Source organism: Equus przewalskii, chromosome 13 (genome assembly GCF_037783145.1).
Source record: "Equus przewalskii isolate Varuska chromosome 13, EquPr2, whole genome shotgun sequence".
NCBI classification, from domain to species: Eukaryota; Metazoa; Chordata; class Mammalia; order Perissodactyla; family Equidae; genus Equus; species Equus przewalskii.
This window is the reverse complement of record NC_091843.1, coordinates 4,358,931-4,385,006: the sequence shown is the minus strand read 5'-3', so window position 1 is coordinate 4,385,006 and position 26,076 is coordinate 4,358,931. Positions and strand designations below refer to the sequence as shown.

Below are 26,076 nucleotides of genomic sequence, written 5' to 3'. Positions count from 1 at the left end.
GCCTGCCCGATATGTCTCCCTGTCTTCCCCGGATTACTTCCCCCATTTTGGCCATCCCTTCAGAACTCTAATATATTCCCTGGGGCCAGAGAGAGGCCATTCATTTAAAGATCTTTCTATGGCGACTTCTCTGAGGACCCTGAGGGGAAGAAAAATGCCGAGAGGATGAAAAAGAGAGCAAGAGGGATCTGACTTCAGAACTCCCGAGCAGCAGGCAGATGCAGAAAGGAGCAGGGCCCTGTTTGCTCAGAGACGTGTCTAGCCAGCAGTGTAAGTGCCTGTCACCCACCCTCCCGCCTGCTGCTTGTGCCCCTGCAGGAGTCTGAGCGCCCTCTGCCCTCCCAGGGAGAAGCTGTCCCCAGGTGCTGAGAGACAGTGTCCCTGATTACAATTCAATTTGCATCCCTCCCAATTCCCTGAGGAGCCACATGTGCACTGTGAGGGCTCCTGCGGGACCAGCCGCCATGTGCTCCATCCCCTGTAGCTGGGCCAGGGTGGCTGGCAGGCTGGGCCCACCCTGTGCCAGTTGGCTATGGGAGACATTCCAGTGTGGCAGCCCCAAGGCAGAATGGAGTCTGACAGGTCGACGGGCGGGTGGGCTCTGGGCCCTGGTTGGTGCCTGTATGACTCTCTAGGCTGGGAGTCATCACCCTTTTGGGATTTCAGGTGGCAGCTGCATCTCATGAAAGTATTTGGAAATTCCAGGCTCCCACCTGGCACTGTGGGTGATCCCCACTCTCTGCAGGCAGCATGGCTGTGGAGAGAGCTGGTCTCAGGGTGGCATGGTGGGGTAACAGATGTTTTCACACATTGTGTGAGCCTAGGAATGAGGCCTCTGGCCAGGGGCTGGCTTGTACACCTGGAGGAGGACATTGGCATTGGTGTGACCAAGGAAGTATGTACCCATGGGTGAAGGTGACCTCACTGCATGCTTGGAAGGCAGGGATGTTCGCCCCACAAGGCCAGCCCCTGGGGGCGCGGGGCCACCTGCCAGGCCTGCCTCTCTTCTAAGTCTGAACAGAGGCTGCCTGCCTGGTCCAGTGTGTGCTCAGTGTGTGAGACTCGCATGAATGCTTCCATGCAGGGGCAACTGGGCAGCTAGCTGGGTCCCCTGCCCACGGCTGAGTGAGGTCTATCCAGGATTCTCTAAGCACCTCAGTCCAAATTTCAGGAAATTCCCTGATCCCCTACCAACAGCTCCAGATGCTCCAGAGCCTCTGATCCATTTCTCTCATGTGCTGGCATTTCCCTGCCTGGCTCCATCCCCTTCCTTCCTGTCAAACATATGAAATCACTGAGCTTTTCAAAGGGCAGTGCCATGTCCCTCCTCGACCTGCAGGTGTGTGAGTGAGTGCGGAGGGAAGTGTGAGCATGGGGGTAAATCCTTGTGTGCATGAGCATGGCTATGGAGGTGCCAGCATCGATATAAATGGATGCTTTGACAAAGGGTGTTGTGTGTTCGGGTCTGTGTCTTCTGACTGTGTATATCCCAGGTATTCTGGGGCGAGAGTCCCGTGTGTAAGTGTGTCTTAAAAATGGATTCGTCTGGAATTCGAAGCAACTGTTTTATCATTGATAAGGAGCTGACAAAGGAAACAAAAGGTCTGAATGAATAAACAGTCTTCTGGATAGAAAAGTGTAAGATGTGAGCTCAGCCAAGAATCGGAGCTAATCTTTTTTTTTTTTTAACATTTAAATAAAAGATCTGGAAGAGGATGTGTACAGTGAAATCACCAAGTTTGCAGTTAAATCTAAAGTCTCCTGGGTGGTAGTAAAATGCCAAGCTGGTGAGGGATAAGCTTTAGGAAAATCTTATCTTGAAAGGCGGTGGGCTGGGCAGAGAATGGCCAGCAAGTTTTAATTTGGGGAAAATGATATGGATGGTGTCTGGGGGAGAGTATTTGGAGCTTCTTTCCTGGGGAGGGACCTAGAAGGGTGATAGAAGGCTGGACATGATTGGGAAGGGAGTTTGAAACAAGCCGTGAATGTTTCATTCTCCTGATGCATGAGTGGGGGGGTCCCTGCATGCTCATGGTCATGCCTCCTTAGGGGAGAAGCAGCCCAAGATTAGGGATAACCTGGGTTTTAGTACACACATAGGCGATCTGGGTAATTCATTTCCCTTCCTGACCCTCGGTTTATACATCTGTGAAATGGAAGTAGTGATCCCTGGGGACCTGCGTCACAGGGGTGTGAGAGAGACTGGGATCTCACACAGACGACAATATGTAGGTAACTGTAAAGTTTAGGACAGCTATGAGTGCCTGTTATCAAGAGAGTTGTGATGAGCAGGGAACTGTCATATAAAATCAGACTAGCCCACCTGGGACAACTTCAGTGTACAGAGTGAGGCTAAGAGGGAATATGGTAGAAATCTATCAAATCAGAAAGGGCATGGAGAAGGAACATGGGCTTCTTCACAAAACCCTAGCCTGATAGAATGAACCCCTCCCCACTCCTGCCCCACCTCCAGAGCTCAGGAGAGGCAAGTTTAAAACCAATAACAGGAAATCCTGCTGCACTCAGCAGGGAATAAACTTTGAAAATCATTTCCCCTAGAGGTGATACAGGCTGGAAATATAAATTACTTTTGGAAAGGTTTAGATAAGTTCACGGATGGCAGAGTCAGAGTGGTTCCTGGGCAAAATTAGAATGTTAGGAGGCCTCTGCCGTGTGAGGATGATGTCAGAGAGGAAGTCCCCGTCAGAGCCAAATGCCTGGGCCAGACCTGACAACCTGTGGCCCTGTCTCTATGTGTGCATGTGTGAGTCTGTATTTACGACCAACTTGTCCGTGTCTGGTGAGGATGGCTCCCCTCTCACCAATCCACCTCTGTTCTGAAAGTCCCTTTACTTCCTCCCCGGACCCTCACCCCCATTGCTGGTCCCACACCCCCATTCTCCACTCTGCGAGTTCCCTAGCCCCACTCCCAGATTTCCACTCTCACAGTGCCGACCTGTATCTCCAGCTTGTCCCTGCCATCTCACCTGTCATCACAGAGCAACCACCCCCTCCCTCTGTGTGCTTTCGTCTAACACAGGCACCTTGCCTGGTAGTGCCCAGGAGCCGGTGAGGACTGGAATCTCCTGCCAGGCGCTCCAGTTAATGCTGTTGGCATGCAGCCTCTCTCTCCGGCTGCCTGCCCAGAGCCTGTCTCTGCCTAGCTGCCTCTCTCAGGGTCCCCAGCAGAGGCTGGCTGAATGGAGGCTGACGTCCAAGCCCTTCAGGGACTCACAACCCTGGAGAGCTTGGGCACCCGAGGATGGACTGATATCCACACTGGGGACAGGGTCACCATCAGGAAACAGGCCTGATGGGTCTGTGCCAGGTTATCTGTCTTGTGCAGAAGGTCTTAGGGGACTGGGATTAGCAGAAGATGCAAGGTTATGGAGTCTGCTTCCCCATCGTGCTTCCTAAGATCCTTTGAGCCCCTTCCAAGTCACCACGGATGGGCTGTGTAGCTAGCTGTGGGCTCCGTTTTAGCACCACGGATAGCGGTCCTGGGCGAAGCACGCGCTTTCAGCACCATGGACAGCCCCCACGAGGTGCCGCCGCTCGCGCAGTGCCTCTCCCAGGTCTGCTACCTACCTCTGCTAGCTCCCCCCGGGAGGTCCCCATCACCGCCTCCGGAGAGTTCATTTATCCATTCGCCAAGATTTATTGAGCACCTGCCTACTATGTGCCAGTCCCTGTTTTAGATGCTGGCACCCAGCACACTACTGAACGAAACAAATACTTGGCCTGTGGAGCGTCCGTTCTCAAGGGCGTGGACTCCCGCCCCACAGGTTTCCACTAACGTTCCCAGAGCTTCTTCCAGGCAGGGTGGCCTGGCAGGCCATGGAGGGCAAGCAGATTATGCCTTCTGGCAAACCTGATTCTGACGCTTAACTCTGGTGGGAGGGAGGTGGAGAGGTAGGGAGTAGGGATTTGTGAGGCCCAATCAGATGGGATTTCAGGATTCTAGGAACGCGGGGTGACCCACTCAGCCCCTGCTGAAAACCTTCCGTGGTTCCCCAGTGCCGATGGAAATAAATAGCAGCTCCCATCTGTCATTCAACCCTTGGTAAAATGTTCCTGATCCATCTTGCCAGTCCTATCTTCTTATCACTCTTCTCGTGTTTCCCACACTCCAGCCAAACTGGGTTCTCAGTTAAGAATCTTTTGGTTGCAATATGACAGAAAACTCAACTCAAACAGACTTAAACAGTAAGTGAATGTTATTGACTCTTGTAACTGAAAAGCCTGAAGGTATGGCTGACTTTGGGCAATGCTTGATCCACTGGGTTTGAGCCAGTGGATCTAGAACTACTCTTTCTGTTTCTCTGTTCTGCTTTCTCTGGTGTGACTCCATCCTTGGCCTCCTCAGGGCAGCCTCTGGCAACTCCATACCCTCCCTGTCTTGGTAACAAAATGATTGTGGCAGCCCCCCATCCTTTCCCTACACCATTCAGGGGAGCAGAGGTCTCCAAAGTCCTCATTGACGGGCTCTCATGCCTCTCCCAAACCAATCACCATAGCCAGGGCAGGAAATACAATTGGTTTAAGCCAATCAGGGCCCACACCTGGGGCTGGTGGTGTTGGCGGGGGGGGGGGGGGGGGGGGGTCATTTCTACCCAAACCACGTGGCTGAATGTGGAGCAGCAGGAGATCCCCAAAGAAATGAGGCTACTGTTTGAGGGAGAGGGGGAGAGGGAGCCAGTCAACAGGTGTCCAATCACTGAGCATGCTATTTTCTCTTCTGCTTCTGTAATTTTGCACCTGCTGGTCTCCTGTCGTCCCACCTACTGATACCCTGTGCCACCTTCAAGGCCCTTCTCAAATGCTAGTCCCTTCCCCACACCACTCCCCCATCACTCCCTTCGGAGAGTCACGTTTTCCTCCTCTGATCCCTCACAACACTTTGCTTACTTCTCCCTTCTGTCTTCTCACCATTCCCTGATCAGCAGGCAGGGAAGGGAGTGGACGTGCATCCCAGGGCATGTGTGCTGGAGCTGGGTGATGGATGGCCACTGTCACATTGGCTCAGTGAGGTGGGATAACAGCATCATTGAGCTGCAGGCAGCCCAGGAGGGCTGGCTGGCTGGGCAGGCCCAGGGCTGTCCCTGGTACCCAGGTCCACACAGCCTGGACTGTCCCCTGCTGTGGCCCCAAAAGCTCGGACTCGCCCAGTCTGTGGGTAGAGTCTCTGCCCCTGAAGCTGCCCTGGCAGGGCCAGTCTAAATATGACAGGAAGGCAGGGGATATGCGTGGAGGAGGTGGCCTGGCCTGAGAGTGGAGGCACTTGGCGGAGGGTTAGTGGGAGTCCTGGGAGAGCAGATGTTAGGATGCAGGCAGCACCCTGGGTTCTTTTCCCACCGCCTCTGTCTCCTCAGTGTTAACCTTCTTCAGGCCTCTCTGGCATTGGCTGCGGGTGGGGGAGTTGGTGGGGAGAGGAAGGGCTTGTAAGGAGCCTGTTGGCCTAAGGGAGGGGAGACTGGATCTGAGTGTCAGAAAGAGGAGGGGAGAAACTCCGAGGTGCTGAGGGGCCAGATGTGAGGGGACGCAGCAGCAGGGGCTGGGCTGTGAGCTTGGGGAGGGGCCGGGTGGCAGAGCCGTCATTCATTCCCACCTGGCCTCACAGCTTCCCTCAGTGAGGTGTCACTCATATCAGCACTAACCCTTCCATGCTCTTGTTTAAATAACAAGTGGGCTCAGCAAGGGGGTGACCCCATCTCCCAACCGCTTTCTCTGTTGGACGGGGACCCTCACTCTGTCCAGGAGCCACTGGTCTGGGTCAGAGCCCAGGTGGCCGAGGGCTCGTGTGAGGGACAAGTGGGGATTCTCTGACCCCCCTCCATGAGCCCCATGATCACTTCCTAGGGGGAGCTGGTGGGCAGGACAGGAGGCAGGCATCTCCCAGCCCAGCCCCAGGCCCCCCTGCCGAACGTCTTCCAAATCACTAACCAAGGGGACTGATTACATCCAGGCCAACTTCAGAGAAGTCTCATTCTGCAGTGGGACAAATGGGACCAGATGACAGGGAGACCTGCCCAGGTGACCCCACATGACAGCCGTGCAATGGCAGTGAGGGTGGGGCTAGGGAGAGCTTCCTACCTCCTCACTCTTGCCCACCTCATGGGTCCCCCACTGACCCCGAGTGGCCAAGGCAGGAGGGCTGCTCCCTCTGAGCCCCTCACTCTGGGCTTTGGTCTCCTCACTGGAAAACTCCATCCACCAGACAGAGGGTGTCTCAGTCCATTCGAGCTGCTGTAACAGAACACCAGAGGCTGGGGGCTTCTACGCAACAGAAATTTATTTCTCACCGTTCTGGAGGCTGGAAGTCCAAGATCAAGGCATCAGCAGATTTGGCATCTGGTGAGAGCCTGCTTCCTGGTTCATGAGCAGCCGTCTTCTCCCTGTGTCCTCATGTGGCAGAAGGGGCAAGAGAGCTCTCTGGGGCCTCTATAGGGGCACTAAGCCCATTCATGGGGCCTCCACCCTCATGACCAAGTCACCTCTCATAGGTCCCACCTCCTGATATCATCACATTGTGGGGTTAGGATTTCGACATAGGAATTTGGGGGGACATGAACATTCTGTAGCAGCGGGGGATGAATGACTAGGCGTTGAGTGGATGCAGTATGACGTGGTTGTGCGTTGAAAGCCATGGCCCGCAATGGGAGTGTCAGGACCCATTCTTGTCTCTTGCACTAAACTTATAAGGTCCTGGGGTCAGGACAGCATGGTAATGATCACGAAGCTAAAGCTGTAGGGGCACCAAATGTCTGCTCCAATTTATTTCCTTCAAGCCACAGAGCTGCTCAGTGATGCAGGCAATTGTGGGTGCCATTTGCAGACAAGGATGTGCCAGAGTCTGAGGGATTGTGCAGGCACACTGCCAGCCAGAGGTGGAGCTGGCCTCAGCCTCCAGCCTTCAGCTCCCGGGTCAGAGCTCTGCCCACCACCCTGAGCCTTGCCGAGGGCTGAGCCTGGAGGATCTGTGAACGGCAACCTAGCAGGCGCCTTAGGATGTAGACTCTGGAGCCAGGCTGCTGGCTCTGCCATGACTAGCAGTGTGACCCTGGGCAAGTTACTTTACCTCTCTGAGCCTCAGTTTGTCACCTGTAAAATGGGGAAAATGAGAGTATCCAATTCTTAGAGTTGTTGAGAGAATTAAGTGAGATGTTATATATATAAATATATATAGTATATAAAATAAAGACAGATTTCTTATCAAGTTAAACACATACCAGTTGCCCTCGCAATCTCACTCCCAAGAGAATTGCAGGCCTGCGTGTCAAAGTTCACTGCAGCCTTGTCATCACCAGCATCTGGAAGCAGCACCGGTGGCTGCCGGGGGACGAGCCGCGCTCCATTCACACAATGGACTACTGCTCGGCTGTGAAAAGGAGGCAACTGCGGGTTCAAGCGACGACGTCCATGAACCTCAGAGACTTTGTGCTAAGTGAAAGAAGCCGGCACAAAAGATTGCATACTGTATAATTCCATTCCTATGACATTCTAAAAAGGCAAAACTGGTGACAGAAAGCTCATCAGTGAGGGCTGGGGCTGGGAGAAAGGATGGATAGCAAAGGGACCCGAGGGAACATCTTCAGGAGGACGAAACTACTCTCTCCCTTGATTGTGGTGGTGGAGACCCTGTCAGAACTCATCAGACTGTAGATCGAAAGGGGGTGAATTTTATACGTCAAAAAAAAAAGAAATCCCTGGTTTTTAAAAAGCAGAGGGGACGTAGTAAACACTGTGTGAGCGTCAGCTGCTCTTACTGTTGCTGTTGCCATTGCGGTTCCCCCGAGAGTCTCTGGACTGGCCCTGCACACCATGGCCGTGCCCGGCGCCCGCCCTCCTGCTCAGGTTGGCAGGGAGGACGTGATGGGTCTGCTGGGCACAGAGAGCCATGGGGGGGCTGGGGGGAAGCATGGGGAGGGCGTTCAGCTGTTTCCCCGAGCCTGGCCTCCCTCCTGCTGATCCTGTGAGGCGCTCAGTGACACGTTAGCAAGAAAGATGCCACGAGAAATAAAGTTTGTTGTGAATTATTCTACTTGGAGCTAATTATAGGCACAGAGGAGAGGATTATTACAGAGGCAGGAGGCAGCAGGGAGGGAGAGGGGTCCGGAGGCCTGGAAACGAGGTGGAGGGCTGGAGAGAGTTAAGCAAATGGGTCCGTGTCTGGGCGAATAGAAGCACTTTTTAATAAAACCTGCAGCTAAACTCAGGTCCAAGCTGATGCAAGTGTTTCAGCAGATGGATCCGAGGCCCCAGGCCTCGTCATGTCCTTGAGACAGAGCTGGGGAAAGCTTGATCCTGGGACACCAGCATTCTCTGGGTGGGGTGTGTGGCAGACATGGGACCCCTCCTCCCCTGGACCCCCAGGGGGATGTGGGCCTGTGTATGCACCAATGCCCAGTCTCACTGTTCTCCTTGTTCCTGTCCAGGGGAAGGAGAGGCCGGGGGGAGGTATTTCCACCCACAGAGGTGGGAGTGGAGGCCAGACTGAGCCAAATGTGTGTGCCCACTAGATGGAGCAGGCTGGTGCAGGAAGGGGCCGAGAGGGGACTTCGGTGAACTGTGCCATGCCTAAAGAGTCTAGCCAATTGTGGCTCAGGGATCCGTGGGCCTGGTGTGGCCCCAGCTTCCGATTCTTCAGCAGGAGGTGGAAACCAATGTTTGTGTGAACCTTCCGAGTCTTTAAATGTTGAACCTACAAGACGCATTGAGAGGCCAGTGGACCAGTGGTTCGCGGCCTCTGAAAGCCGGCCTGGCCTCCTGTCGTTCCAGGTGGAAGACAGAGCCCCAAGCAGGGCTGAGGCTCAGTTACTCGCCCCCCAACCTGCCTTACTCACAGTGAGTCACGGCGGTTGGAACTCGGTCCAGCCGTGGACTCCCTGCCCAGTGCTCTTCACAGACCGCGGTCGTCATACCCTTGGGTCTGTGGCTGGGCAGGTTGGTGGCTCTCCCAGCTGGCGGAGGAGCTCCACCTCGCCAGAGGGCCCTGATCTTGCCATCCTCCAAGAGCAAGCAGCAGCCAAGCTTTTCCAGTTCCTTCACCTGGCCGCAGCGCCATCTCCCCACGCACCCAGGCAGGAAGTGGCAGAGTGTCTTCTGCTCCCTCTGAGCCAGGATGATCGCTCTCCAAACCCGGCCCCAGAAGCTTTTCACGTCCCCTCCTCCTCCCCAGCGGCCTGCTCCTCGTGCTGTGTCATGGCCTTCACTCCTCCTCCCACACACAGCCATCTCTCTACAGCTCCCTGATCTACCTGCCCTGCTCCAGAACCTTCCCGGCTTTCCTGTGCTCGGAGTCCTGGCACAGATTCAAACCCTTTCCAATCCAACCCATGCTGCCACCAGATATGTCCTTTCTCGAATTCCCTGCTCCTGCTGCCACCCAGCCTTCCGTGCAGCCCCCGCCTCCCCCGGGCACAGCGCAGCCCCTGGCGCGCCGCAGGGCACACTCCCTGGTTCCAAGCCTGCCGATTTGCCCTGCTGGGCGACGAGCGCCCCCGCGACCCTCTGCGACCCAAACCGCGGGGCCTGGCCCAGAGCAGGCCCTCCAGAAACATGCATGCCTCAAGCAAGATGCGTGGCGGGGGCCTCAGGGTCCGCAGTCTGTGCCAGGGAGACAGGAAGGCAGAGCATCCCTTCCAGCGAGTCAGACAGGGACGCCCTTGGAGGGGTGGGCGCCCGCGAGGGCCAGGGGTACTATTTCAACTGGGGCGCTCAGGGAAAGCCTCTCTGAGTTTCTGCCCTGAGCTGAGATCTGGACAATGAAAAGCCACAGCGTCAGTGGGAACAGCATCCAGGCAGAGGGAACAGCAGGTACAAAGGCTCTGAGGCAGGACTGAACTTGGAGTGCTGGGAGAACAGATGAAAGGCTACGTGTTAGATGGTGAGTTGAAAGGACAGTGGCCTGTGACATCTGAAGGGATAGGAGAAAAAGAGACAGAGACAGAGCCAGCATGTTTCCCGCCAGGGCAGTGACAGTACTGTCTGCATGGGGAGCTGGTTGTTTGGGGTGCCACGCAGGATGGCTAAGAGGGAGTGTCCTGCAGAGACAGGCCTGGGCGTCCTGCAGTGGGTCCTTTGGAGTCTTCTGCTCTGAGGTCCTCATAGAAGCCTGCCGTTCTCCAGGAGCCAGGAGAGAACAGATCAGATCAGAGAGACAGGAGGGGCGGGGGAGCCCTGAGGGCGGAAGCCAAGAGGAGCTCTTGAGTCAGAAGAGGGGTTCCTTGGCAAATGGAGAAGGGGTTTCAGTGGAGCTGTGGGGGTAAAAGCCAGACTGTAGGGGCTGAGAGAGGAACAGGATGAAGGAGGGCAGAACTGGGCCCAGAGAGGAAAAAAGAAGGGACCTAGGCTGGAAAGGGGCAAAAGACTTATACAAATGGTTTTGAGGGTTGAGCATCCTTGGAGACCCTTGGGCCCTCAAGGCATTTTACACGGATCAGTGATACCACCTCCAGGAAGCCCTCCTGGATGCCTCAGGTCAGGCCCCCCACTTATGTGCTGTCATGCCACCAGTGCTTCTCTGACAAGAGCTCTGACAAGGTTGTAACCTTGGACTTCCTGCTCTGACACCTAGCCAATTCTGTCTCCCAGGAGTGGGAGCTCCTAAGAGAGGGGCCTGGGTTTTGATCTCCGTGGTAAATGTAGGCCATCACCCAGGGCCTGACGGGAGAGGCTGAGGCACCAGGGGGAATGGGCACAGTCCTGATGCCGAAGCCCCAGAGGGAGCCAAGCCTGCAGGGTGGTGAAATGGCCCAGAAGGAGGTCATGCTGCCCTTGAAGTGAGCTGGAGGGAAGCGCATCTCAGCAGGGGGCGCATGTGCTGGGGAGCAGGGTGGACACAGACACCACCGAATGCTCTGCCCGCCCAGAGCTGTGACTGGGGCACCCCCACCCCCTGCAGAAGGTGGGGCCCCCCTCCACCCCGCCTCCCACTCCATCTGTGCCTCTGATGGCAGCACCCACGCTCTGGTTTGGGGGTGGATGAAGGTCGGCCTCGTCCACATCCAGCTGATGTCGAGCTCTGGCTGATTCTCCACACATGATGGCCGGGCCCAGGTGCCGATGGGGCCTTTGCTGGATGAAAGGATGCATGGGTGAAACCACGCTGTTCCCACCCAGCACCCCTCTCTGGGATGGGGGTTCGGGAGAGGGGCAGGGCCAGCACGGGGACTGACCAGCTGTCTCAGCTGGTCCAGGCAGGAGAGCAGGTGCGTGTGGCCTGGCATGCTGACCCGTGAGCCCTCCCTCCAGGGTCTGCTTTGGGTGAGGGCCCCCACCTGGGAACAGACCACTGAGGGTCCCAGAGAGAGCGCCATGTGGGGGCCCGGGGGGACCCTCAGCAGCCTCTCGGTTCTCTCAATTCATTAAGACCTGTAAATTTTCTCATTAATATACTTAAAGTTCGTTTTAAGGGGAGCAAGCACAGAGATAATTGATAATAAACCCTCAGTTAATGCCCTCCGTTTACTGTACGTAATTTATATCCGCTGATAGCGTCTCTCACTCCCAATTACCCATTTAGCTGTGGCGATAACAGCAGTTCAATCAGACCGATAGCAACTTTTATATATTCCAGCCTGATAGTAATAAATACCCACACAGGGAGACTCACTGGGCCCACTGTATTTTTTTATTAAGATTTAAATATTCATGCAATTATTAGTGATTTATTAAGAGCTAATGACCCCTTCAAGAGGCTCTAAATCTTCACCCAAAGAGGCTGGCCCTCCCCTCCCCCTTCACCCATGTCTCCTAACTGCCCCCCAATCAGAGACATGAGCTGCTCTTCCACAGCTGGATGACATCACAGCATCACCCACATTTCCATGGTGACGGCAGGCAGGCAGGTGAGGCCAAGGATGGAGGTCATGGCCAGGGAGGGCTGGGGACCAGGAGGCTGCCCACCGGCCTCTCCATGCCCTGCTGACCAGCAGCCTCCACACTGCAGCCTCCTTCGGGCTGGTCTCCAGGAGCACCCCCTCCCCACCTCATTCTGGCGTGAGCTTTGCCCCACGCCCGTCCTCTCCTCTGTATCCCTCCTACCTCACACCTGAGTCCCTGCCCATCCCTTTAGGGGCCCTTGGGAGGGGTACACCAGCTTCTCTCCCTCCTACTGCCCTCTCTCTCCTTTGTTTCATTTTAAAACATTCCACCCTGGTTGCATCAAGGATGAGGGGGTGTGCAGGGATCTGGGGTTCTGGGACTCAAGGCCCAGAGAGGGCCATAGCTCACCTCCAGCTGCACAGCAAGGCCTAGGCCACCTCTCTTTCCTTCTTCCATGTTCCCTCACACCACTTGCACACACACACTTCCTCTAATCCCCTCCCGGAAGACCTTAGAGCCCATTAAAGGGGCAGGAAAGATAATGAACAAACAAAGAAAACATGAAATCAATATCAGGAGAAAAAAGTACGGCTGCCATTAAGTGAAATAAACAAGCTGGTAATTATTTGGACAGCAGGTAATTAAAATGGGGTGAGGGCTGATCACTGTCTCATTGGGGGTGTGATGGGCGCCGCCGGACACCCTCTTCCCAGCTGGAAGGTTGCAGCCGGGCCTGGGCTCCTGCCTGCCTGCCTGGATTTGGGGGGTCGTCACAGGGATCTGCTCTGTGTCCCTGTCTCCAGCAGCCTTCTCTTGGCTCCCCTGGGAAAGGATCTGAGGCCCAGAGCAAAGGCAGGCAAGGCAGGGCAGCCCCCAGCCTGCTGTCTGCCCCCTTCTCCTGACCCCACCACTGTCCGGAGCAGAGAGCAGCTCCCTGCCCTCTCTCGGACCCTCAGCCTCTGGGAAAGGGGCAGTGCCCTCAGGCCTCAGCTGAGGGGGGACGCTTGTGCTGACAATTAAATCTCGGCCACCTGGGGTGATGGACGGATGACCCCTCCGGCCTCTGCCCACACCCCAGGGGACTTCCTTCAGGAGGCCGTGAGGAGGAGCGGTCCCAGGGGGAAGGCAGGATGATGGGGTGCTGGCAAGGATGGGAAGGGGGGAGGAGAGCACGGGGGCTCCCCTTCGCCCTGCTGTGACCCGATTCTTAGATTTGTAAAGTCAGAGAAGACCTTGGACATTGTCCAATCTGACTTCGGCCTGCCAATTTGTTTGGCCTATACAATGTTTAAGTGTTTAAATTAGTTGTCAACATTTTAAAATAGGAAATTCCACATAAAAATGGATTTCCAGCTTCTCTTAAAAGAAAAAGGTCCGGTGCCTCTTGGCCGGGCTGCCCACGTGGCAGCAAGTGGCTGGACTCGGCTGACCCCTTGAACCAGCGTCTTCCTTCTCCACTTCTCCCAGCCCCTGGAGCCTCCCGAGTTTGCACCCCCTGACCCAGTCCGACCCCTTCTGAGGCCCAGAGAGGGCAGTGACTTGTTCAAGGCCACACAGCGAGGGAAAAGCAGTATGGAGACTGAGGATCCAGTCTCCTGACACGCCACTGAGGGCTCTGCCCCCTGGAGTGCCCAGCCCTGGAGCTGGCAGCAAGTGAGGGGGTGCTTCAGCCCAGCCACAATCACCGACCCATGCAGCCTCTGAGTGGACACTGCAGAGGGGAGGTGGCTCGGGGCTGTGGCATGCACTTGATGGGGGGTGCGGTCTGAGGGAGGAGGGGCACCGTGCACCCCGCCTGCGGAGGTCAGTCCGATCATGATCTCACATCCGGGAGCCGAGGAGCTGAGGAGGGCGTCCAGAGGAGGCGACACCTTGAGTTATGAATCAACAGGACTGGGGGGCATTGGGAGTGGGCAGGGTCCCTGGGGGTGCAGGGGAAAGTCAGGGTGAGGGAGGGGTCCAGGCTTGCAGGAGGAGGGGTCAGTGGATGCAGTGAGCTGGCTGCAGGGTGGGGGTTGGTGACCAGGGATGAGGCTGCTGTGTTGGGAATGGCGGGTGGAGACCTGACATCTACCCTGCGGTCAGTGGGAACCGTTGCAGGGGTTTGAAGTGTGGGATCAGATTTTCTTTCTAGAAGGCACTGTGGCGACATAGTTGATGGCACCAGAGCCAGGAGGTGGTCACGGGAAGGAAGGGGGGTGGGGGCTGAGTGGGTAGCCATGAAGCAGGAGAGGAGGGAGGGGTGGGAGGGAGGCTGGGGGGGGACGTGGGGAGCTAGAATAGTGGATGGTCAGGGAACCAGAAGGCCCGGCCGCTCCAAGACTCGTGTGGAGGCTCCTTCAGGTTGTGGCCCAGCTGATGGGGAGCACGAGGTTTAGGGGTGCCACCAGCCACCCACTGGGGATGTGCCTGGTCTTGAGGTTCTAGGACAGCCATCCAGAGGCAGGGAAAGTGTCAGGGTGGAGCTCAGCAGGGAGGGTGCCTAGGGACCCTAGGTGGGGAGCCATGGGCAGGAGGATGGTGGGGAGGCGCCATGGACGCGACCTCAGGAGAAGGCAGAGCTCAGCAAGGCCGCTGCATGGATGAGGAACAGAGGAGGGGCTGGGGTGTTGCCTGGCCACCACCACTGCCACTGCCACTTCGGGAGCTGGCAGGATCCATGGATAGGAGCTGGATCTGCGCTTGGGTGACTGGGTTTTTTTGTGGGTCCCCGTATGAGAAAGGGTCCAGGTGGGCTCAGCTCCTGAGAATGGGGTCACAGGATGCCTGGTGACCTATGGCCTCAGGGTCACCATTCTGGTGAGGACATCGGCTGCCCCAGCCGGATTTAGCCTGGAGGACAGTGGGCAGTGGTGGTGGGCACATGCATGTACCCAAGGGGCTTAATGAGTGTGCCCTTGAATGCCAGAGCAGCAGACATGTGATTCTGGGAGCATGATTCTGGGACAGTGTGTGCCTGAGACTTCTCGGGTGGGGCTGTGGCCACTGGACACTCCATGGGACAGGGACTCGAGTCCATCTTGGCATTGCCGTGTGGCCGATGCCTAGCACAGCACTGGCCCATGGTGTCCAGCACATGTTTGCTGAACGAATGTGACCTGGTCAAGGGCGTGGGGCGCCATAGCCAGCCTGCCTGGGTTGGAACCACAATCACTGCTTATTTCACCTCGCCCTGCCACGGCATCCTCGCCTGGAAGTCAGAGATTAAAAATAGTTATTTGGCTCCTAGAATTGTTGTGAAGGTGAAATAAGAAAATCCATCTAAAGTTGTCATCGTTAAGACGTGTGTGTGAGTGTGCTTGCACATGTGCAGCACAACCCGTGTGGGTGTCCATGTGTCTCCCACGTGCCAAGAGCCAGTGTCCCTCTTGTCTCTGGGCTCCATCCCGGGCCTGCAACAGCCATGCCCTATGCGCGCCAATCCCAGCCATGTCGGGGAACAGTGCTGCCACTCGTGGCCCCAGCTCTGGCTGGGCTCACATTAAACCAGTGAGATATGAAATGTCACCATATCCGGGACAGGGTCTTTAATTAAATTAATTGCCAGCAACATTGTAAAAATGCTGATTGGGTCATAAATGGCGCATCGGCGATGCTGTTCATCATCCCCTCAGACTTTCAGGGGCCACACCTGGGCTGAGGCCACCAGGGAGCTCTGCAGCCACCAGGGCCGCTGAGGCGAGCAGGCCACCAGGAGGGAAATGGGAGCATGGGGCAGGGGTCACCTTGTTTTAAGGGTGCATGTGTGGAATGGTTGCATCATTCTTAGCCGGTCTGTTTTCCTGGTGAAGGACACGGATGGAAATGGGAGGGTGCCTCAAGGGCTGGCAGGGGGCAGGAGTGTGTCCTCCAGCCTGCTGGCCAGTCAGAGTTACTCTTGATCTGTGGGCAACCCGAGAATCTGGCCCAGCCCAGCGCTGATGGCTGTGTGACCTTGAGCAAGTCTTTCCCCTCTCTGAGCCCCAGTTTCTCCATTAGGAAGACAGGTGACCCCCCCTCCCCACCTGCCTGCCTCCCTGGTCCTCCCGGCTCCTCCTGGCCCCCTCTGGCAGCCTCCCACCCCCAGGGACGGTGCAGGACAATATTGTGTCTCTTTCAGCCCGAGCTGCTCAGAGCCTGCGGGCCAGCCTCCCGCTGGGCTGGTGCCCGCCCGCCCACCACCTCCACCCTGTGAAAGGTGGAGGGGGCTGCCATGCACACACACACGCACACACGCACGCACCACAGAACCAGACGCACACCCACAGCAACACACGCTACAGCAGCAGAAGGTTCTGAAGCGGGAGGAAGGCGTCCTTGCCCAGTTCTCTCTGGGCTGTGCGACCACGTAATTACCCTGGATTCCATTCTATTTAATTGCAGCTTATTAAATTCTAACCAGCCAATTATCAGCCACAATTACAGCTTAATTCGGGGACACAATAGCTATTTTATCGTTTGTTAATCAAATGCTTATTTAGGCCTCAGCTTTATTAACTATTTCTCTGGCCCGAAGCGACGCCCTGCGGCAGGAAGGGGCCGAGGAGGGGGTCCTGGGGGCCTGTCCCCCATCATTGCCCTCTCCCTGGGCATCCGGCAGTTTCTAAGTCCCCTCTGCTGGCGAGTTTAGAGGCCCTTAGCCATGGCAGGGGTGCGACACCCGGTGTGGGTGCGGCCGTGCAGGTGGAGGACCTGAGTTTGTTTGTCCACGTGCTCTGCACATATTATCAGACGCCTACTGCGGGCCAGGCCTGTGCCGGGCTCTGGGACCACAGCAGTGACCAGGACAAGTGTGGCCCCACTGTCATGACACATTTCAGGGGAAGGGGACGGACAATAACAAGCAAGCAAGTGCACCACCAAGATGACTTCAGGTAGTGGGGAGTGCTGTGAGGCATGGGTGCGGGGAGGGGGTTGCTTCAGACGCGGCAGTCAGGGAGGGCCTCTCGGAGGAGGTAACGTTGGTGCTGAGACTGGAGGGATTAGAGGCGGCTGCTGTGGAAGAGCAGGGGGCAGTGTGATGCAAGCAGAGGATGAGCAAGTGCAGAGGCCCTGTGGTCAGGGAAGCTCAGAGGGTTTTAGAAACAAAGGATCGGCGTGTGAGCGGAGTGGAGTGAGCGGAGGGTGGCATGCCGGGCGGGGCCGGACCCGGGTCCTGGAGACGCCCAGCCCCCTGCCTGTGTGGAGAGACCACCCTGCCCTCTGTGGCTGTGCAACCTGAGTTCCCGTTCCTCGTTCCTCGTCTGTGAGGTGAGGGGCGGGTGGGAGGCGCCTGAGCGCAGCTGCCAGGTGACAAGCCTGGTCTGCGGCAGCTGGTGGGCCATGTGGCCCGGCCGCACACTCTGCTCGGTGTGACCGTGCTCTGAGCTGCTGAGGGGCCGCCATCCCCCTCCTGGCCTGCCTTGTTCTTTGCTGTTCAGCCTGTTGGCATGTCCTCGTGGCACCTGTGTCTGTCCCTGTGACCCGGCCTGTGGAGCCCACCGGGGAAGAAGGTGACTTTCTTCTGGTCTTGGGGAGGTGACTGCTGCTTCTGTGACACTCACGCACGTGTTACCATGGAAACTGCAGTGCCGCGCATGCGTGTGTGTGTGTGTGTGCGTGTGTGTGTCTGTGCACAGGTCAGGGACCAGCCCTCCCTTCTTAGGGACACCGTGAGGGGCTGTCACCCCCACCCCGTCACCTCCACCTCCTGCGCATTCCTAGATGGGAGAGACTGCAGCCATCACCTCCCACTGAACATGCAGTGGGGCCAAAGAGCCTGGCCTCAGACCCACCCCTGCACTCCAGGAAGTCCTTGCTACTGGGAGTGACCGCCAAGGAGACAGGGGTTGAGGGGTAGACCGAGGGGCCAGAAGAGAAAGGAGGGAGGCGTGGGTGGGCGCCTCGAGCTCCCGGTAAGGTGGCATTCCTGACCCCCTCTGATGGTGCAGGGTCAGCGTGACGTGCCCCAAATGAGGAACCAAGGCTCAAGACACAGGTGTCCTGCACAGGGGTCTGGGGTGGGCAGTGGGTCCCGGAAGCAGCTGGTGGGCAGCACAGAGGTTTTTTACATGTCGGATTTGGGAGAATTCTGGGGCATTCACCCCAGCTTGTTCTGTCCCCATGGCAGCCATTGTCACCTCCAGGCAGGTCCACACCACTGAGTTGCCACCTGGAACCTCAGGGTTCTTTGTGTGGCCCCCAGATCTGTCGTCTCTGGGCCTCCCGCCAGCGTTCCCCCACGCCCCCCGCACCCACAGTTGTCTGTCTCTGGCGGCAAGTGCAGATTTCACCCCTGCTGGTCAGAGCCTCCTGGTGAAGCTCCCTCCTCATAAAACTGCCCTCATGTAAGAAAGAGTCACTCATAGGCCATCTTAGGCGAGGGGTGCAGATGGGCAGGAGGACGCAATCCCCACTCCCCCGCGTGTCTGCACCCCCTCTGCCCCCACCACTGTGGCCCTGGCTCCCAGCCCCGCCTGCCTCCCCACATCTGCCTCTGCCTCCCCAGGGTCCAGCACGGGTGTTTGACGAAGCAATTTCCCTCCCCACTGATTTGATTGATGGATTAACTGGAAAGCGAGCAGAGGGGCTCCCAGCCAGATTGGAGTGTGTTTCCTCCGCTTCCAGCTCTCCTTCCTGGGCTCTGGTCCCATTAGAGGGAACATTCATTCCCTCAGGATTCACTCAACAAACACTTGCTGGGTGCTCACTGTGTCAGACCCCGGCGAGGCTCGGGATGTGCGAGGGGTTGGGGGGGTTGTCACCATGCAGTCCCTGCCCTCAAGGTGCTGACAGTGGGGAGACAGACTCATAAATGGTGACAATATGGCATGTGAGGCGCTGAGACTGTGGGATTCAGTTGGTCTGTGGGAGCTCAGAGGCGATGTGGCCAGCTCTGTCTGGAGGTCAGGGAGTCTTCCCAGGGGAGGGGTGTTTGAGCAGGCCTTGAAGGGCGAGTGGAAGTCACTCAGGCAGATAGCAGATGGGCAGGTGGATCAATGCGATGAAAAGATCCTCACTCCAACTGGCTTCGGCCAGAACAAGGATTCCAGGGGAGCTGTGCCTTCCGGCCCGTGGGATCCCAAGCCGCAGGCGCTGCCAGGACCCAGGAAAAGTCCGTCCCTGTCTTCCCCGGTTGTCCGCCTTCTCCAGGCCCCTGCTTCAGACCCATGAGTGCCTTTCACTTGGCTCCCCATGGCCTACAAGGCCTGCCGGGCTGACCCAGCAGAAAGGAGTTCTCTCTTCCCAGCAGCCCAAATCCCGGAGGCCCATCTGCTCGGATGGGGTGGCCAGCCCACCTGGGAACCAGGCTGCTTCACATGCTCACCTCTGGGGTCAGAGATGGGGTCCACCCACCTGGATGAAGTACCATATGGCCTGGGCCGGGTGAGGGTGAGAATTCTTTGTAGAAAACTAGATGCTGTTAGCCAGAGAGAAAGGGGTGCAGAGCCTGGAACAGAATGTGCTAGAGCCCTTGAGGAATTGCAGATAGTCAGGATGCTGCCCACGGGGCGCATGTGGAGGGAGGCCCTAGCGGCCAGGCCAGTGGCAGCTCAGGCCCTGGGCCAGCTGGGCCCGCACGCCCAGGAAGGTGTGTGCACTGTCCGGTGGCACTCTCCTCTCCCTGTCTGGGCCTGAGGAGCGGGACACCAGGCCCCAAGAGGACCTACCAGATGCACATCTCCAGGGGTGAGCTGGCATGAGGCTCCCCAGGACCGGCTGGGAGCACAGTGTGTGAGGGGTGCACAGGGGTGCAGAGCTCGGTGAGCAGGGGGGCAAAGGTCAGGCTGGAGGGAGACAGAGGCTCCAGGCCACCAGCCCCTCCTGCCCTGCATTTCAAATCCAGAACATCTCTCAGGGGGGCAGACAAAGCAGAGACCTGCTGGCCCACCCCTTGCCATGTCCCTTGACCTCGGCGCTGGTACAGGCTGCTCTCGGGAAGCAGAGGTCACATCTCCCTGCTGCGTGAGGCCCAGTGACGCCCTGCCCCCAGCCCTCCTCTCCCCTCCCGAGACCACGTCCTCGCTCAGTAAATACGAGTTCATTAATAGCTTGATTAATCACACCTCATATTTTCGAGGTGCTTTTAAAAATAAAACATTTGAAAGCACTTTCACACCCACCCTGGGCCTCAGAGTTACATGGGCAGGTCTCATCATCTCAGACTGCAGGTGAGAGAAAGGGGCTCGGCCTCGGAGCAGCAGCATGTCAGGGTGTGGCAGGGGCAGCCTAGAGGGCGGAGCCCTCTCCCTGCCCACGGCTCTGCCTGTGGACCGCCCTGCGCTCTCTGCAGGTCTCCCTGCAGGACGAGAGTGAAGGGGCCACCCTTGGGCAGATCTGAAATTCAAGAGAGAAGAAGGGGCAGTCATTTAGTCACTCAACAAACACTCCATCAGTATCCAAGCCAGACTTGGGCTCCTGCCCCACGCGATTTCATGTTCTAGTGAGGGGAGGCAACGTGCAAACATCCACCCCAGTTCTGAATGTGGCCTATACCCTGGAGGGAGGCCCGAGGGACAGGGTAGGTGCTAGGGCAAGTGATAAAGAGTGTGGATCCAGGAAGGCCTCCCAGAGGAGGTGGCATGTTTGCTGAAACTTGAAGGCTGGATGGGAGTCCCCAGATAGACCTCGTGGGGCGGGTCCACCATGGTCCACTCCACTGAACACCTCCCCTCCCCTGACACTCCTGCCTCCCTCCACCATTCCTCACGCAGGGAGATCTCATCGCTCCCCTGCACACAGCCCCCCAGAGGCTCCCCACTGCCTTCCAATAAAATCCCAGCTCCTTGCTGGACCCTGAAGACCTGCGGGTTGGGCCCCTGCTCCCTCTCTGACTCACCTCCCGTGAGCCCCCCTGCTCCCTCCGCTCCGGCCACACCGGCCTCCTCACCATCCCCACACAAGCCCGGCTGCTTCCTACCTGGCGGCCTCTGCTGTTCACCTTTCCATAAAGCCTCTTGTGGCTGGCCTTGGCACTCAGGGCTCCGCTCAGATGTCACGTACACAGAGAGACCTGCACAAGCCCCCCTGCCCTTGAGAGCCCCCACGCTCATGCCTTTTACCTGCTTTTTAACTCTCAGCAACGTCTGGGATCCTCTCTTTTATTTTGTTTCTCCAACTCGAGTGGAAGCTTCTGGGAGCAGGGGCTGCCCATCATGTGCCCCGCAGTGTCCCGGGACAGTTCCTGGCACTCCACGAATGATACGTTTCAGGTCGTGGGAGCACATAGGGGTGAGAGGGGAGGGGAGGGGGAAGGTGGCATCTGTCACAGGCTCAGTTCTGGCCAAGGCCCGTCACCCAGGGGCATCTTAGCCCCCTCTGGTCCTGGCCTCCCTACACACACGGACATACACACACACACGGACACACACACAGACGTGGTCTCCCAAGCCCCTTCTCTCTCGCTGTCCCTGAGGGACGCTGGCGTTGGGACTGCTGGGATGGTTGCTCCCACCTTTCATGGGTGGCCAGAGCAGGGGTGCCAGCAGGGGCCGACTTGGGCAGCCAGTGCCCTCCTGAGATGGGGGTCAGCTGGCCAGCCCCAGGGCTCACGGGAAGTGGGGTTCCCGCTTCAGGGCTGCCCGTCCACACAGGCCTGTGCATCTGCCGTTCCCCGTGACCGAGAGCCTATCAAGGAGCCGCTAGTAAGTGACGGAGGTCTTCTAACCGAATTCCAGGAGTGGTGGGGCCACGTGCTATGCGGGTTGAAGAGCCTTGGCCAGGGAATGGTGGACGGAGCCTCTGGGGACCTGGGGCTTGGAGTTCAGGACGTGACAGGGCCCGTGTAGCCAGTGGGCCCTGCCTGCCTGCCCCCCTGCAGCCCTGGCACGTCTGCCTTGGCAGAGCAGGCCTTCCATGCCCATTGCTCAGCAGCCCCACAGGAAGCAGCAGAAGGCACCTGACTCTGAGGCCCCAGGCACCAGCACAGGCACTAGGCAGCCTTGAGCTGGGCAGAGGGATCAGGGATGGACAGGCTGGCAGTGGGGACCGTGGCCTCAGGCACCCACTTGCTTCTCCTATGATAAGAGCTATGGTGGCAGTGAGGATGGACCCCACACTCAGGGCGCAACGGTATGTGTGGTTTCCTAGGAGAGTGAGTTGGGGGGAACTGTCTTTCCAGAAGAAGCAACAGTGGAGCTTGGCCCTGAGGAGAGGGTAGGAAAGTGCTGGCAGACAGGGAAGAGCGTGGGCAGAGCCCTGGGCATGGGAGGCAGCGCCTAGAGGGATCACTGGGTGTTTCTGCGTAGGAAGGCTGGAGAGTTGACTGGGCCAGAAGGGAAGGCTCAGGGATGCCAGCCAAAAGCACTTGGCCCCATCCTGAAACACCCACGAGAGCCAGGCAGACAGCAGAAATAGAAGAAGCAGGCCCAGGGTTGATGCAATAGGGAGTGGTGGGGACTGCGACAAACTGGAGAGCTGCTGAAAGGATCATAGACCATTTGGCGCTGAGCATGCACTGCTTGGTGTTGTCTTTGATAGATAAGTACAGGATTCATGTCAAAGAGAAAGAACGCTCACTCTAGTGGCCTGTGACATGGAGGGGAAGAGACTCTAGGCTCTTGCTGTGCCTTACTTCAGGCAAGGGGCCTAACTGGGAGCGTGAGGGGTCAGGCAGATCGCGGGTGCTGACTACAGGGTGGAGGTCACATAGTGGGTTCGGAGGCCAGAGGGAGGGGAAGCCAGCTCTGGCTGCCCAGACAGCTTTTGTAGCCCCAAGAGGACATCCAGTGGGGCCTGGCTTTGCCCCCACCCATGACCTTAGAGTGTCCTTGCTAAAAGGCATAGCAGCAGCCTGGACCCCTGGGTCCACCCAATAAACGCCCCTCCCCGGTGTGAGGAGGGGAGGCTGTGCCAGCGTGGCGTGACGGAGGCCCCAGAGAAGTGAGCTATGTCCCTTATTGGTCACAGTACATTTATTTTTCATTAGCAGTTAAATGCAGACATGAGGGATTGTGCCGGGTTCAGCGGGCGGCTGACGCGAGCAGTGCTGGGTGCAGTGATCGATAGGGACACTGAAGGGCCACACGCCCGCTCCTGCCCACACCCCTTCCGGGACCCCTGCCCGCATAGCCCAGTAGGCCGGCACAGGCCGTCGCACCGAGCCTCTGTGAGGTGACGCCCGGCACCTCCCATGCCTTCTGGAGCCTGTGACGCCTGCCCCCACCGGCCCCTTCAGGCCCTGCTCAGGGGTCAAGCTCGGCCTCCTCTGTGCAGCCCTGGGGTCTGTGGAGATGCTGTGATTTCCCCACTAAGTGTCCAGAGAGGCCACTGGACCCACCAGCTCCCCACTCCAGCCCACACTCAGGAGCCCGCCCTCTGGTTCATTCCCCAGACGTTGGGAGGCCCTAGCCTGACTCAGCTCTGCCATGACTGAGCCCGCTCCAGGGTCAGGGGCTGGCTAGTGGCTGCTGAGGGTCAGTGAAGAACAAATGCAATAACAAGAGTCACCCAGCAGCCCCTGGACACTTTGTGAGTCCTGGGTCAAAGCTGGGTGGTCTAGATAAGGGACTTTCCCCTCGGACTTCAGATACCCCATCTGTAAGATGTAAGAGGGCTCTTGCCCTCTGCCCACAACCCCACCTTCCTCAGCCTACACTGGAGAGCCGCGGAGGGCCCTGACAGAGCCCCGGGAAGTGGTTCAGGACGGGGCAGGGTGGGGCAAGGTGAGCTTGGTTCTCCCGCCTGCAAGTGTGGTTCCCAGGCAGGCTGGCCTGCATTACAGAGCTGCAGAAATGTGCAGCGGGGAAAGAGGCAAGCTGGGAGAGGCCAGGGGGAGGGGTGGGGCGGGAAGAGGGGTGGATGACCTCTACTGCTACAGACACTGCCCTGTGCCCCTCCCACACAAGGGCATGACTCCCCTCCATCCCAAAGGCAAGGGACCTACCGACTCTGTGCCTCAGTTTCCTCATTAGCCCTCGTCCCTGAAGAGATTGCTGTGATGGTTACTGAGCTGAGAGAGATGATCATAAATGCAAAAACACTGGGTGTTGATAGCAGCCAGCATTTCCTGAGCACATTGCATCCTCACAACAGCCCGAGGAACTGGGTACCATCTCCCCATTCTGCAGGGGAGTCACCAGGTGCTCAGCCTCTCTGCGGCACTCCCCACTCACCTGAGCCAGCCCAGGATGCCTGCAGGACCAGGGCAGATCCCCTCTGCGAGACCATGGTCTTGGGGTGGAGGGGGCTGTCTCCCATTTTGGAAAGAGAGGGTCCCTGTGCAAGCAGGGGAGAAGGGGCAGCATGGATGCCCTCTGGGGGGTGGGTTCAGGCCCAAGGAGCCAGGCCTCCTGTTAGAAGCCCTCTGTGGGTCTTGGGTTGCCTAGGGAGGGTAGTGGAGCCAGGAAGCTGACTGGGTGAGGCACTTCCAGAATCCCCCACAGGGTAGACGGGACCTCCACATCACAGATGACGAAATGAGTAACTCGGCCAAGGTCCCCACTAGCAAGGAGCAGAGGGATCTCTGAAGCCCCAAGTTTCCCCTCTTTATGCCCAGAGTCTCTTGTTGGTTGTGAGTGCGTGTTGGTGGGGAAGTCACTGCAGCCCTGAGGGACACCAGGCTGTAGGGGCCTGTTTGGTGGGCAGCTGGATGGGGAGGCTGGGGGTGGCCCCCACTCCATCCTCCCACTCCCACCCTCTCAGGGGTCCTGCTGGTCAAGTGGATCGTGAGACTGCTGTGGGGTTTACCTCCGCCAAAGCCGCAGAGCCAATTACCTGTGTAATTAGCAGCAAATGACTGGTGGGATGGTTGTGGTTTTCAGTTAAAATTAGAAGGAAACCCATATTCAGGTCTCCTTGAAGGGTGGGACACGGCCCAGGTCTCTCGGCTCCCACACACTCTTCTGGCTGCCTGCCTGCCCCAGGCTCACCCCGCCCCTACCCCTCCCGGGCCCGTCTCCTACAGCACTGCCCCCGACACTCCCCAGGAGCCCCCTCCCCTCTCACTTGGTATTTTCTGAGTGCCTACTATGGAAGCAGCCCTGGAGGCAGCCCAGACACCAGAGGAAATGACCCCTGCCCACCTGTCCTGGTAGGGTCCTCTCCTTCCCTCCAGCTTTCGCCTGGACCTCCCAGGGCTGCCTCACCAGATTCCTGAACTTCTACCAGGATGACAGTGAGCCCTGACTGCTGCCATGTGCTGGGACATCTGCCCTTGTCTCATTTCGTCTCTCCAGTCTTCACAAGTGGGTGGACTGCTTCTTCCCCCATTTTACAGAGGGGGACACTGAGGCTTAGTGGGGGCACTCAGCAGCCCAGATTGCCGGGCTGGAAGTGGCAGAGCCTGGCCTCACACTCCTCCCATCGGCCCCAATAGCTGCCTCTGCATGGCCCGGCCCCAGCCCCTGGGCGGGCAGCTGGCCCTGGGAGGGCCCCACAAACCCAGCAGAGGCCCCGGCTCACCTTCCCCCTCTGCCCCTGCTGCAGGTGCCCAACAGAGTGCCACGGTAGCCAACCCCGTGCCTGGCGCCAACCCAGACCTGCTTCCCCACTTCCTGGTGGAGCCTGAGGACGTGTACATCGTCAAGAACAAGCCGGTGCTGCTGGTGTGCAAGGCCTTGCCCGCCACACAGATCTTCTTCAAGTGCAACGGGGAGTGGGTGCGCCAGGTGGACCACGTGATAGAGCGCAGCACAGACGGGAGCAGCGGTGAGGCCAGGCGGGGTGGCCAGGCAGGGCCACTTGAAGGGGAATCTGGTCTCAGCCTCAGGAAATGGAGGCCCAGAGAGGGGCCTGCAGTTGCCCCTTCCCCAGAAGCAGAGAGCAAGGATGTTCCCAGCTCGGTGCCCAGGAGAGGCAGGACTCCCACACCCAGGACCATGTGTGTACACAGAGGCCTTCCCTGAGTGGCCCCACCCCAACAGACCTCCTGGCTTGTTGGGGGGAGTGAGAAGGAAGCCCCCTACAAATGCCTCAGGGAGTTGCAGAGGGAGGGCAAGTCCCACCACTGTGTCTGAGCCTGGCTGGGCCTAGGGCAGCCCAGTGAGCAGTGCCCGCAAGGAAAGGGGTTTGCAGGGTCCCATGGAGCTGACATTTTGTGATAGTCTAACTTGTGCATCCATTAGTTCATTCATTCACTTGCACATTCCCTGAGCACTGACTCCTGAGCTGGGGGCACAGCCCCACAGAGAGGGGGGCAGCATGGTGACCCCTCAGTGAGTCCTGAGGGCTCCCCTGTGAGGAGTGAGAGAGGAGCAGGACCCAGAGGTGACATGTAAACCAAGGGGGCCAGGGGCCTAAGAACTGGTGAGGAGAAGAGGGAACGGGTGTCCCAGGCAGGGCAGAGCGCAAGCA

General features: G+C 58.0%; 1 protein-coding gene across 3 annotated transcripts in view; it reads left to right on the top strand.

The window, feature by feature from the left end:
* Positions 1–26,076, top strand: part of UNC5A (unc-5 netrin receptor A) — a 61,343-nt gene that overhangs the window by 20,491 nt on the left and 14,776 nt on the right. For 2 of the 3 annotated variants that reach the window (XM_070570275.1, XM_070570277.1), the window contains exon 2: positions 25,210–25,431. In XM_070570275.1, coding sequence (XP_070426376.1) covers positions 25,210–25,431 — 222 coding nt within the window. Of the gene's footprint in view, positions 1–24,864; positions 24,969–25,209; positions 25,432–26,076 lie in introns of those variants that run through there. The other variant, XM_070570276.1, reaches the window with a different exon arrangement.